Genomic DNA, 14,635 nt, shown 5'->3' with positions numbered 1-14,635 from the left:
AATTCATTGCAGGATACAGCTAATACATTCAAGAGCCAATATCACCAAGAAAGACTCTTTGAGTCTTAGCTTCTGAAAGAGTTCTTAACTCTTCTAGGTAATAGCTTTTGCCATAGTCAGCTGAGTCCCTACTTCATATTTCTATAGCTTGCAGCAGTTAAGGGTTCTATTGCTGTGATGAAACACCATGACCAAAAGCAAGTTGGGGAAGAAAGGGCTCATTTGGCTACACTTCCACATTGTAGTCCATCACTGAAGGAAGTCAGGACAGGAACTCAAACAGGGCAGGAACCTGGAGGCAGGAGCTGATGCAGAGGCTGTGGAGGGGTGCTGCTTACTGGATTGCTCTTCACGGCTTGTTCAGCCTGCTTTTTTATAGAACCCAGGACCACCGGCCCAGGTGGCCCCCCCCTACAATGGGCTGGGCCCTCCCCCATCAATTACTAATAAGAAAATGCCTCACAGCTGGATCTTTCTCAAGGCATTTTCTCAGTTGAGGTTCCCTCCTTTCACATAATGCTAACGTGTGTCAGGCTGACATAAAACAGCACATGTGTCATTCTTCCCTGTCCTGCTCTAGCCTGAGCCCTAGGTTCCCGCCATGGCTCCTCTGACTGCTCTCCTTCCATCCAATCTGTTCTCTCATCACCACGGCAGCCACCTCTCTCTCCTCCTGCTCAACTGCTCCACCTTCCTCGCCTCTTACAGCTCCCCTGTGCTGAAGTCATCGGCCCCTCCCTGCTCGAGATCCTTTGCACCGACGATTCTCTCTACCTGAACCGTTCCTTCCTCCTTGACTCCTCACAGGGCTGATTCCCTCCCTTTACTTAGGTTTCATCATAAAAGCCCCTCTGCCAAAGCCTTCCTCAGCCCTCCTCCCTGATGACCTTCCAACTCTGCCTCTGTGGCCCCCAGCACACCTTGCGTATCATTTATGCTTTTGTTTGCCGTTGCCGGCCTCCCTACCAGAACGTCAGCTCCATAAGGACTTATCCATCTTCCTTGCATCATGTCAGCAGCACAGTGCCTGGCACATAGCAGGTGTTAGTGTGTACTCGTTGGGTTGATAAGTTTATGAATGGGTGGGTGGGTGAGCAAGTGAATGGATGGGCAGATGGATGGATGGGAGAATGAGTAGAAAGGTGCACAGGTTGATGAATGAAAATCTTTCTGGCCTCTCCAGTTCCTTGCCGTCCCCTCCTGTAAAGAAGCTACTACCTCTGTCCTGTATGTGTGGAGGGACACGGTCTTTTACTCATTCCTTCATTCAGCAGACGGCCATTGAGTATCTCTGTATAGCATGCCTTAACAAATGTGACTGAATCCCCTGCTGTACTGGCTCTCATAGAGCCCACTTTCAGATCTAGTTTTTTTTTGTTGTTGTTGTTGTTGTTGTTTGTGTAACAGCTCTGGCTATCCTAGAACTCACTTTGTAGACCAGGTTGACCTTGAACTCACAGAGATCCACCTGCCTCAAGTGCTGGGATTAATGGCACGTGCCACCACTGCCTGGCTTCAATTTCAGATCTGTAAAAAAAAATCTCACTATATAACCATGATCCATACTGGGAAGGGTGCACAGGAGATTTGATCTATGTAAGAGGCAATTGGGGATGGTTCCCAGGAGGAGGTAGTTTCCAAGTGTGGTAGCATTTCAGTCTCTGACAGGCTGTGCAAGAGGTTAATAAAGCATCCCTGCTGCCTTTGAGCCTGTTTCCATATCCGCTAAGCTGGGCATAAGCATAGCAGCCTGTGAACAGGCAAAAGATTGACCGTAAGGAGCTGTGTTGGTCAGCCTTCCATTGCTGTGATAAACTCCTGAGATAACTTAATTAGAATCTTACTATTTAGCCAGGCGATGTGACGTATGCTTTTAATCCCAACGCTCAGGAGACAGAGGCAGGTGGATCTCTGAATTTGAGGCCAGCTTGGTCTACAGAGTGAGTTCCAGGACAGCCAGGGTTATGCAGAGAAACCCTGTCTCAGAAAAAAAATCTTAGGCCAGGAATGGTGGCATGGCCTTTAATCCCAGAATGGGGGGGGGTATGGGGGGGGTGGAGGCAGGTAGATCTCTATGAGTTTCAAAAGCCAGCCAAATCTACACACTGAGACCTGTCTCAAAAAAAAAAAATCTGATCTTGCTGGACATGGTGACACATGCCTATAATCTCTGTAATCTCAGCCTTGGGGAGGCAAAGGCAGGAGGATCTCTGTGAGTCAAGGCCAGTCTGGACCTGGCCTATGTGAGTTCCAGGCCAGCTCAGGCTACACATTGAAACCCTGTCTCAAAACAACAACAAAATCCCATCTAACCCACTACAACCCTGCTAGACTGGGTCCGGTAAACTGAAACCCTTCAGATAAGGCCACCGAGTCTCAGGGAACCATAGTAACTAACCTTACATTACACAGCACACAGGCAGCAAAGCTGATGTCCCATGCACTGTCCCTTACTTGCTGTCCCTTCTGGTCTATGGCCCACCAGCTCTTTCAGAGGGAATGAGGATAAGAGTCCTCACATGGGTCATGTGACCTCTGCTCTTTTCCCAGCCCCATTTCTGTTTCCGGGGATGCAGGTTAAGAGACTATTCTGTGTCCCCCTGCAGGGTCTGGAGCTGTGTCGTGTGGTGGCTGTGCATGTGGAGAGCATGCTCAGTGCCCGGGAGGAGCGGCTTACACTGCCCCCGAGCGAGATCACCCTGCTCTGACATGGCCTGTCTTCTCCATGCTTCCTGCCAGAAGATTACTCTGTGGCCTAAGGGTAGTTGCTGGGCCTTTCAGGACCAGTGACCCCAGACAAGGGCCAGAACCTATGAGGAGATCGAAGGAGACAGGAGGAAAAACTCAAGAACCCAACGGGACCTATCTGGAACTGGGATGGAATCACGGATGCAGCCAAGGGTTAGTTAGCAGAAGTAACTTTTAAAGGCTGGCCTGTCATACAGTGAGGAATAAATCAGGACCACTGGGCCTCCAGAAGGTGACAGGCTCCACCTTGACTACTACCCTTGACAGGGAAGCCCCACACCAGTAGTCTAGATGTATTGGGGCCTGCCTTTGGTTTCTTTAAGGCTTGATACTCAGATCTGCTCCAGATTCATCCCCAGCCTTCCATGTGTCCTTGTCAAGTGCCCGCAGCCTGGATCTGTGACCCTTGGTCGTTTCTTTGCAAATAAGAGGTATTCCTGGCAACCATGTTCTCCATGAACCTACTCAATGGCTGGAAAGCAAGCCTGAGAGAGGAGGGAGAGGCACAGATGTACCAGACTCACTGCAATGAACAGCATTTCCAGCAGACACATCTGCCCTTCCCCCTCTCTAAGGACCCTGGACCTCCACTCTACAATATTTTGGTAGCCCCAACCCCAGCTTCCATCTCAGGATGGACCACCCAAAGCACAAGAGTGGGGCAGTAAAGAAGGTTCATCACAGGACTGGAGAGACAACTCAGCAGTTAAGAGCACTGTTCTTCCAGAGGACCCAGGTTCAATTCCCAGCACTTACATGGCAGCTCACAACTGTCTGTAACTCCAGTTCCAGGGGATCTGACACCTTCACACCAATGCACATAAAATAAATTTAAAAAAAAAATAAGTTCCATCTCTGGGGGTAGGGCTAGGAAGGCTGAGAAAAAGCCTTTCAGAGATTGGTACATTATGATTGGATTTTGAAGGATGAGTAAAGTTTGCTAAGAATAGATGGAAAGGAGAGGGTTAGACATTCTAGAGGAAACCATAGTTTCCTGCTGGATTTGCAGATGGAGGCTCTAGCCCAAAATGATGGCTAATGTACAGTAGGCCCTTCAAAAATACTTGCCATATAAATGAAAGGATAAATAAAGGAATGCTAGGTATATTGGTATACACCTGCAATCTCAGTGCTCCAGAGGCTGAGTCAGAAGGATTACTTCGAGTTCGAGGCCAACCCAGGCTACACAGCAAGACCCTGTTTGGAAAAGAAAAAAAAAGATGCTGGGGAGATGCCTCAGTGGTTAAATGCATTGGCTGCTCTCCCAGAGGACCTGGGTTCAGTTCCTAGCACCCACACAGCAGATGACAACCATTTGTAACTCCAGTTCCACAAGGTCTGTTTTCCATGAGTACCAAGCAACATGTGATGTGCACACATGTGCAGGCAAAATACTCATACACATAAAAAATAAAAATTTAAAAATTTAAAAATAAAACGGATGAATGTGGATGGGAAGTACTGGTGATGGGAAACTGGTAGAAGTCACAGAGGCTTGGGAACTGGGGCTAGCCTGGCAACGGCAGCCATGACACCAGAGGAAGGAACTGAGACTCATTCAGCCGTTCAGTACCTTGCCAGGCACTGGGAACTACTATACTGGATAACTATGGACCAGGACTAACCCCAGGAGTGGGACCAGGCAAGTGATAAGAACAGGTCCCAGCTCATGCGGCCTAAGGTGATGTCACTAGCAGCAGGTGACCCTGGTATTAGAAAAGCTTTTGAGGGTGACTTGGGCCCAGCTTCTTGGGAACTCACAGGATTTCATCACAAGAACTTTCCACTAGTGATGGATTACAACCAGGGGCAAGGAGCAAGGAGACCTGAAGGAAGGCTGCCTTTGGCCCAGAGCCTGTAAAACTCCAGTATGACCTCGGGGTGGGGGTGGGGGAGGGGAGGGTGGAGGATTGACATCTTGGGGGAGATTTTGGATGTCTAAGCAGCAGTATACTAGGGCTTGATGAGTCAGGATGTTGTAGAGGGTCAAGGAAGAACTTTGATGTACTTACCTCAAGGTTCTCACTGCATGCTACTGCCTGAGGCTGGCTTTCTGTAGAAACAGGCACTGAGGGCAGGCAGGAAGTCATACCAGCACTACCATAAGGGCTGTAGCTCGGGGTGACTCACTTGGGGTTCCTTAGCCCTGGTGCCTACCTATATGAATTAATTCTCTTGATACTGTGAAAAAATACCTGACAAAAACAACTTAGGGAAGAGCTGTTTTCCTCATAGTTTCAGGGTGCAGTCAATCATGGCAGAGGAGTCAAGGCAGCGGGAGCTCCAGGAACCTCCTCCCATTCAAGAAACAGGAAGATGAAAGCCGGTCATGGAAAGCATGGCCAGTGGAATATGAGGCGCTGGGCAATTAGGATGTCCACAGGAGATTTGCTCAAATATGCTCAGTTTATTCACACAAGCATTCCTTACAATGCCATGCTATTATAAAGATTATGGTAATCTCATGTAAACAGACATCTCACCAAACAGGGAACATGGGCAGGAAATGCTTCAGGCTTCTTTTAGGGCAGTGGTTCTCAACCTTCCTAATGCTTTGACCCTCTTATACAGTTTCTCATATTGTAGTAACCCACAACCATAAAAATTGTTTTTGTTGCTACTTCATAACTGTAATTTTGCTACTGTTATGAACTGTAATGTAAATATCTGTGTTTTCCAGTGATCTTAGGTGACCCCTGTGAGGGTCATTCAAACCCTAAAGGGGTCACTAACCTGTGGGGGTCCAGCTCCCACCTTTCCCAGGGTTCTTAGGAGAGAGGGATAAGAAAATATTAGAAAGACATAGTTGATGAGAAGAAAAACAGAAACACAGAATAGCTTCAGGAGGGCCTGGATCAATACCCAAAGGCCTTTTCTGTTCATTCAAAAGGGCTTTTTATAACAATGCCAAGGGGCAGGACAAAAGACCTCCCCCTTGCTAGATCAAAGCACACTGCACAGCCAAGTGTAGAACCTTCCAAACACCTGGCAACCACATCCTCAGTCAAATCATCCCCTTATGCAGCCCTGCTGGGTAAAGGAAGCTCGGATTCTCGAACCCTGAGTAAGTTCTCATTAGGAAACCTCTGTGGGTCTCCACACTACCCAGAAGTTGAGAACCACTGGTCTTGGACATCCTCTCCAGTGGGGGGAATGCTTTGGAAGCAAGCTTGGCCTGCATCCACTGTGAAATCCTTTAGCTGTGGCAGAGTGGGAGGATGGCATTTTGGACGTTCCAGAAGGTCCTTGAGAGCACTGGCTAGCTCTGACTAGGTGGGCATGTGTGAGTCCATCCATGTTGCCAATTGCTGAAGCTACAGGCACACAGTGGTCAGTTTCAAAGTCCCCTTGCCAATATGAATCATTGCGGAGGCTGGAGACAGCAGTACAGTTCTGGGGGCCACTTCAAAAGCTCACACCGAGATAAATATAAAGACTCCTTAGAGGTACACTCAGGGCTGGCATGGTGGCACATGCCTTTAATCCCAGCACTCAGGAGACAGAGACAGGCAGATAGATCTCTGTGAGTTAGCCTGGTCAACATAGTAAGTTCCAGAACAGTCAGGAATATATAGTGAGACCCTGCCTCCCCCCCAAAAAAAAAAAAAACCAAAAAGAGAATATCCAGATTTGAACTGCGGACCCCTTAATCTGTAGTCAAATGCTCTACCAATATGCTATAGTGGGCTTTAGGTTTGTGTTCTCAGGGTTCACGGCTTTGGGCTGGTTCATCAACATATCAGTGCCACCTTGGGGTTGGTTCAGTAACATATCTTGCAAGCATCATATTATTCCAAGTCACACAAAATAGTTTTACACAAAATGGTTTCACTTCTGTTCCCGACAGTGGTGCTAAGCTTACTTTCTCCTTTTTATTTAGTCTAGCACTCTAACCTTCTGGAATGACACTGCCCACGTTCAAGGTGGATCTTCCAACCTCAGTTAACCTAATTTAGATAACCCTCACTGTGCCCAGAGATTTGTCTTCTAGGTGACCTTAGATCTATAGAATTGACAGTGGCAACCATCATGTGGGCTCAGTATAGACCTGAACCAGCAAAACGGGATCCTAGTGAGGAAGCTGAGACCTTCTCTGCTCAGAATTTTATGAGGTACTGGGAATGGTCTGCTGGCTCTGAGGCCGGGGGCAGGGATGACAGGGCAAGAACAAGAGTGAAGCCACACTTAGTCTCCAGGGAGAGCAAATGATGGACGACCTAGTGGAGCCTGGTGCCCATGTTGGGCCTCCCATGGGTGGAGCTGTATAGAGCTGTATGAGCAGGTCCTTTCCAATGCCTGCACTGGGGATAGGGGCATGTGGGGGCTATGCAGACAGTTACACTTGGTCCTCTAGGCACCTCATGACAGCTGCAGGTGGCTAGCAGGTGAGCAGGATCAGGTGAAGTCGGCTAGTTGTAAGAGAGGCTCATAGCAGGAGAGGGGGTGGGAATCTTGGTAGCTTTAAATGCTACCTGGTTTTTGAACAACCTGACTCAAAGAACGAAGCAGTTTTTCAAATAATAATAATAATAATAATAATAATAATAATAATGTCTTTTTATCCAAACTTTGTACCCTGGCTCTTGGTAGTTACAAAATACTTTACAGATGATCCTGAGGCAGGAAGGGTGCTTACAAAGCTTTTTAAAAATACTAACAAAGGGCTGGAGAGATGGCTCAGCAGTTAGGAGCACTGACTGTTCTTCCAGAGGTCCCAAGTTCAATTCTCAGCAACCACATAGTGGCTCACAACCTCCTATAATGAGATCTGGTACCCTCCTCTGGCCTGCAGGGACACATGCAGGCAGAACACTGTATAGATAATAAAATAAATATGTAAAAAAAAAATACTAACAAAGTCAGGCGGCAGTGGCACACGCCTTTAATCCCAGCACTTGGGAGGCAGAGCCAGGTGGATCTCTGTGAGTTTGAAGCCAGCCTGGTCTACACATTGAGATCCAGGACAGGCACCAAAACTACACAGAGAAACCCTGTCCCCCCCTCAAAAAAAATACTAACAAGTGGCTCCAAAGCTACTCAGAGAAACCATCTCAAACAAACAAACAAACAAAAAATACTAACAAGTCTTTTAAAGAAAATTTACAAAAAGAAAAAAAAAGGAGGCCCCTTCAAGATGTGGCTAAGCACTTTTTAAAAAAGGTACCAGTTGTACATGTGAAAAAAAAAAAGCTACATTATGGACCACCCACTCCAGACGGACAGTGCTCCTGCTTATACCTCTTTTACATGTAAAAACTTTTGTGGGGTTGGAGAGATGGTTCATCGGTTAAGAGCACTGACTGCTCTCCCAAAGGTCCTGAGTTCAATTCCCAGCAATCACATGGTGGCTCACAACCATCTGTAATGAGATCTGGTGCCCTCTTCTGGCCTGCAGGCGTACATGCAGGCAGAACACTATATACACAATAAATAAATAAAAAATTAAATAACTTTTGTGTTCAACATAAAAGAGCTCACAACATGAACATTCCTTATAATCTACAGTGACAGTCTATTGTAAAAAGAGCCTACAGATGTCTCAAATAACAATTAGAAAAACAAATAGGGGGGATTCTCTACCCACACCAATTCTCTAAGCAAGGCCTTATTTACATTAAAATTTTAAATTCTACAGAAGATGACCTCACTGTTCAAAGTAGCACTGGTCCAAAGGACAGGGGAGTAAAGCCTGAAGTACTCAGATGTCTTGACATAAAAATGGCTTGGCCCATCCCTGAAGCTAATGAGGAGGGGGGAAAGGGTATGCTTGTATCTTTCCTAAAGGTGCAGAACAGCAACTTTGAAGCCAATGAAGAGTCTGATTTCAGGTATAAAGTGGCTTGGGATTGGGACAACCTAGTGGCTGTATTTCTGAGATGTCTGGTGTGGGGGGCCCACCCCCACCTTTTCCAGGGTTTCTATGAGGAGAGAGGCATAAGGAATTAGTAGGTAGAAAGATAACAGAGATGAGACAGACAGACACAGGATACCTTCAGGAGGACCTGAATCAAAACCCACTAGCCCCTTCTGTCTCTTCTAAAGAGCTTTATAAAGGAATTCCAGGGGGCATGGCAAAAGATCTCCCACTTGCTAGATCAAAGCATACCACATATCCAAGTGCAGACCCTTCAAAAAACATTTGGTAACCATGCACGTGGTCAATCCATCCACTTATGCAGCCCTGCTGGGCAAAGCAAGCTCAGTCTCACTAGGAAACCTCTGTGGGCTCCCACAGGTCCCTCCTCTTAATATTTTAAAGAGCCCCTCAGACCCCTCAGATAGATTGTGTCTACCTTAGGTCGTTTTCTTCAGTTAGACAAACCTTACCTGTCATGGAGATATACTTCCTACCAAGCATACTCTTGTCTTTGGTTGGCAGCTAACAAGAAGAACATTGCCTGTCCCTGACTACCAGCCTGTGGTAGGTGGGAGTACAGCGCTTAACTCAACTCCGACTCAGGTCCCTACTAAGAGCTTGCAAGTAGTTTGAACAACCCAGCAATCCCTAGGCTGCCACAGCCCCCAGTAAAGGAGTAGAAGATGACCAAGACGTTCTTTTTGAATGGGTCTTATGATGTCTATAACAGCCTTAGCTGTGCCAAGCCCTTTTTTAAAATCAATAAACTCTTGATGCAAACCACATCAAATAAACTGCATCAAACTTAAAGATTCCCTTAGTTTCACCAAACCCTGGTTCATTAATATCAACATAATTCTAGTATAAACATTACTATACACATTTACAACTAGCATGACTATTTCATATATGTATTTACACTTCTTACAAACTTACATTCAAAAGCAAACTCTATAGGAGTACCTTGTAAACTTTAGCAAACATCTAAAACAGATCTCTTAACAGAACTATTTACATTTTCTTCCAATAAGACAGACTACATGAACCAAAAATCACCACAGTTAAAATTGCAGGTGAACTCAAAACTGCTTCGTTTCTGAAGTTCACAGTCAGTTGGGTAACATCCTTTTTTTTTTTTTTTTTTTTTTTTTTTGGTTTTTCGAGACAGGGTTTCTCTGTGTAGCTTTGCGCCTTTCCTGGAACTCGCTTTGGAGACCAGGCTGGCCTCGAACTCACAGAGATTCGCCTGGCTCTGCCTCCCGAGTGCTGGGATTAAAGGCGTGCGCCACCACCGCCCGGCTTGGGTAACATCCTTAATGTTCCCCTGACAGTTGGGAAAAAGAGCCTAATTTGTCATGGCTCTAGAGTCATGTATCCAACTCCCTTGTAGCTGAGATTTGGTGAGTGCTGTTGTTAGGGGGCTGTAACACTTGGGACAATGTCACTCCCTAAAGCCACCTTTCCCAACGGCCCTTCCAGCCATTCCAGAACCAGCAGAAATGCACACAGAGACTGCCAGCCAGGGGCTGTCCCATCACCCAAACTCATTGCAGCTCCCCTGAGTGCCACAATTCAAGCAAACATTGCTGAAACTTCACTCAGTTACAGCAGAACTTTCAGTTCGCTCTAAAGAGAAGCCTTGCCTCATGGCAAGAGTGGAATTGCCTTATTGAGCTGCTGTAAAGCTTTTAGAAAAAACTTCCTGCACAGCTATTAGGAACAATCTTTCTTAAAGGAAACATGCATCAATTTGCTGATAGTCAAATAAAAGCAGTGTGGCTCCTAGCTCCATTTCCTTTCAGCTTTTACTAAACAGCAACAAAACTTTTGTCCCAAACTCCTCAGCAGTCTGGGAGCCCCCTTAGTCTCCTGCTTTCCCCAGATTGCAGGATGGAACCTCAACATCAAGAACATTGATTCAGCTGATTTCACTCCAGTTCCTCTGGAGGAGCATTATTGGAGCTGACATTCCTCTGTTCCACACTCCTCACCAAATGCTCAGACTGCCATGAAGCTTCTGAGGATACAATTTCCCCCTTCTTAATTTTTTAAAGCTGCTTTTTAAAATTATCATGAGCTATTTTAACGATGCCTTGTCTTTGATAAATTTGTATTAGCCCAATGTTTTTGACAAGATGTTCCTGTTCACAGAAACTGCTACTGTTCAAAGGAGTCAAGAACAGATATTATGGACTACATTTCCCAAACTGCCTTTTTCTATATTGTCATACTGTTATGAACGAACTACATTTCCCATGCTGCCTTTCAGTTCCAGGAGAAAACTCAGCTGCAACCAATGGCAGTGTTGCTCTCCCAGTTCCATTCACACAGTCTGTATTCATACTGGACTCAAGGTTTGTTTTTTTTTTTGCCACGGGAGGTTTTTGTCTTCCCTAAGCTCACATTAGGACAGGTGTACTTCCCTAATCAGACTCTTCACCTGACACTTCCCTGGAGCGGGTTGTTTCCATCCAGGTCAGTGAAAAAGTAAAGAGAGTACTTGGAAAAAGAGCTTTTTCAGAAAGGTTTTTTTCCTCATTAGATCTCCTGCTTGTCCCCGCTTGTCCCTTCTCCCAAGATGCAGAGTCCCTGATGCTGCTGCCACTGTTCAGGACCTACACTAAGAGCACCATGATCTTCTTGGCTCAACCAAGCATCCCACAACAGCCACACTTCCTCTGCACCTCTGCAAATGCTCTGCCCCTGGCTGCTTTTTTAATACTGACTTGAAGGGAAGACAGAACTAGAAGAGAAGGTTTGCCACATTCGAAGAGGCTTTTTGTTTTTTCTAGGGCAATTAAGTTGACCTTCCCTTTCTGATGGATATTATTTCCAGGTGAATCTAATTTTGCCCTTACAGGAAGAAAAAAGATCTGAGAAGGAAAGACCTGAAAAGCTTTCAGTTTTTAAGAGAGAAATTACTAGATTTTCCCCAAGATATCTGTTCCCTTAACTTAGTTTTTGCCAAGAGGAAACTAACTTGGATGGTACGAGGCTATAACAGTGTTCTCAGGCACTGCTGGTGGAGTGGAGGGTTTTGTCTCTCCTGTATCCATCTAAGGGAAAATTCCCCCCTGCTTCTCAGGGCTTAGATCTAAACTGTCCCAAATCAATGCCCACAGGCCAAAAGCTTCCACAGAAATCTTTTCTGGCCCATTATCTTCATAATATTTTTGCATTTTGACCCTGATTCTCCCCCAGGAATCTGCGTTCAGAGTCCTAAGAACACAACTCCTCTGCCTTATTGCTTTTCTAAGTTTTTTTCCTACACTTATCTTCCTATATTCTATCTTACCCTAAGTTTTTTTCCCCACACTATATTCCTATACTTAACCCTATATTTTTACTTAATTTTAATAGATAGAAATTAAGAGAGAGAGAGAGAGAGAAAGAAAGAAACCTAGACAGAGAGAGGTACTCGCTGCAGCCTATTTCTATACTGCTTCATATTTACAGTTATACCTCCCAAAGAATAAAATACCAATGCCCTTATACTGCACAACAAAACTGGACATGTCCAACTGCTTCCATGATGTTCTTTTCTACTCTCACTTAACTTCCTCTGCAACCAAGACCCTAGTTTCTGGCACCATTTGTGGGGGACCTGCCCCCACCTTTTACAGGGTTCCTATGAGGAGGAGGACTAAGGAATATTAAGTAGAATGATAGGCCTAGCCAAGGAGAAGAAGAAAGACAGAAACACAGGATAGCTTCAGGAAGACCTGGATCAAAATCTACCAGCCCTTTCTGTCTCTTCTAAGGGGCTTTTTAAAGGAATGCCAAGGGGTGGGGCAAAAGACCTCCTCCTTGCTAGATCAAAGCATACTGCACATCCAAGTGCAGACCCTTCCAAACCATGCACGTGGTCAATCCATCCCATTATGCAGCCCTGTTGGGTAAAGCAAGCTCAGATCTCACTAGGAAACCTCTGTGGGCTCCCACAGTCTGATAATCATATGCATGCGGATAAGTCCTGTCAGGGGAAAAGCCTGCAGGACTTACATCCCTAGGCCACTGCCTTTGCATCCAGTGGCTTGGCCACATTCGCCTAAACCTGTATATTACTGACTCCTTTCATTTTGAGGGGTACTGCGCTAACCACCTGGAGTCCCAGGAGATTCATTCAACTATTTGGAGTGGGCTACCAACATTCAATTTAGACAGGATTTAATATGTCACATAGATTACCAGCACATGTGTAGTTAACAGCTCCTTAAAATAAGAATAGATATAACTGGGGATTGGGACCCACCTCCTGGGTGTTTGGACCGACAGTGATAGCAAGGATATGGTCCAATTATGTCAGCTCATCCTAAAAATATAAAAGGCTTATGATCAGACTGTTTCTTCTGCTAACATTACAAAAATATTCCTTTGTAATCCCAACTGACCTGAGCTTTAGTGTCTGTATATCTGTCTTTTCTTCATTCCCTAAACACCCCTAGTCAGGGTTCTACGACCTGGCACAGGTTGATGTGGTGAGGCCCAGGACAGAGGAAGTTCCAGCCTAATGTAGGACAATAGAGGAGGAATATCTGGGCAGCAAGGAAGATTTAAGTAATAAACTCACAGAGGCTTGGAACTCAGGCAAGTGCAGCAGAGCACATCATAATTCAGGACACTGAAATAACCAAAATGACCTCTTTGCTGCTTCTCCTCCCCCTGTGGAACAAGGGACTGGGCCTGCCCTAATTTCAGGCTGACATACACCTCTAGCTTTCTCCTGCTTAGGACTCTTCAGGGAATGGTGTCTGGGTGGTTGAAGGCCCACACTGAAGAGCCAGAGAGGCCTGTGTTCAAATCCACTTATTTGCCTCCTGGCTCTGAGTCTTGTTTGGGACAAATGTGTTCTAAGTGTTCATCAATATTTCCAGCATGGGATACAAAGGGATGTTAGGGATGGACATCTGTTATTGTTGTGTGTATGTGTATACATGTACTCATGGGTGTACATGTGAGAACAGGTGCATGTGTGTGTGGAAGCCTGAGGTTGACGTCTTCCTTGATTACTCTCCATGCTAATGTTATGAGACAGGGTCTCTCACTGAACCTGGAGCTCACCAATTCAACTAGGCTATCTGGCCAAGGAACTCCTGGAATCTGGCTGTCTCCATAAACCTCCCACCAATGCCCCACTGCCCCAGTGTTAGGGTTACAGACATGCACTATCTAGCTTTTTTACATGGCTGCTGAACGTGTCTTCACGTTTTACATGGCGGTACTTTACTGACTGAGCATCTCTCCCGCCCTACATTTTTTTAAAAGGCAATTTTAGGAGCTTGGGGAGGGTTCAATTGGTAAACCTGACTTCAATCCCCAGAATCGAGGTTTTGAAAAGAAGTGGACAATTGTAATCCTGCAGATGGGGAGACACAGACAGGATTCCTAGACCAGTCTTGTCTACTTAGCAAGTTCCAAGCAGAAGACCCTCCCTCAAAATATGGTGTGCAGCACTCCAGTAATAACACCTGAGGTGGGCCTTGAATATCCACGTCCACAATGTACCTACACACTTATGCACTGCACACACATGAACACACATACAAAAAAAGGAAGTTTAGGAGGCAAAGGCATGAGGATCTGCTCAAAGGCACCTTCAGCTATATAGCAAGACCTTGTCTCAAAAAACAAAAAAAATTATTTTTACTATGTACCAGCCTCCCTGCAAATACTAACTCATTCAATCCTTAAAATCCCCCAATGCAATTGGTATAAATTGGCACAGTGCTGCTGGAGTGCTGACAGTATTAGACTTGTGCATGTGGCCTTGTGACATTCAACCCAGGCAGGCCGGCTTTTCCCCACAGGATCTGGGCCTGACTCAGGAGCACAGTCAAGGAGGAAACACACTGCAGTTACCTGGGATTGGAGAGTCCACCTACAGAAGAGTCACTTTTTTCCCCTTCTTTTTCTGAGGCAGAGTATCACTATGTAGCCCTGGCTGGCCATGAACTCTGAGAGATCTGCCTCTGCACCACCACCCCTGCTGGGTTTAAAGGTGTACGCCACCACACCCATGGAGGGACACTT

The 14,635-nt window shown here is 45.8% G+C and overlaps 1 protein-coding gene across 1 annotated transcript in view; it reads left to right on the top strand.

Moving 5' to 3' along the window:
- Positions 1-4,135, top strand: part of Myo15a (myosin XVA) — a 55,983-nt gene extending 51,848 nt beyond the window's left edge. The window contains exon 65 of the mRNA XM_052758453.1: positions 2,607-4,135. Coding sequence (XP_052614413.1) covers positions 2,607-2,708 — 102 coding nt within the window. The 3' untranslated portion in view covers positions 2,709-4,135. The remainder of the gene's footprint in view (positions 1-2,606) is intronic.
- Positions 4,136-14,635: the final 10,500 nt, after the last annotated feature.

Source organism: Peromyscus californicus, unplaced genomic scaffold (genome assembly GCF_007827085.1).
Source record: "Peromyscus californicus insignis strain IS unplaced genomic scaffold, ASM782708v3 Scaffold_3__1_contigs__length_106647218, whole genome shotgun sequence".
In the NCBI taxonomy this organism is placed as follows: Eukaryota; Metazoa; Chordata; class Mammalia; order Rodentia; family Cricetidae; genus Peromyscus; species Peromyscus californicus.
Note: the sequence above shows the minus strand (reverse complement) of the source record. Positions and strands in the feature narration are given on the sequence as shown.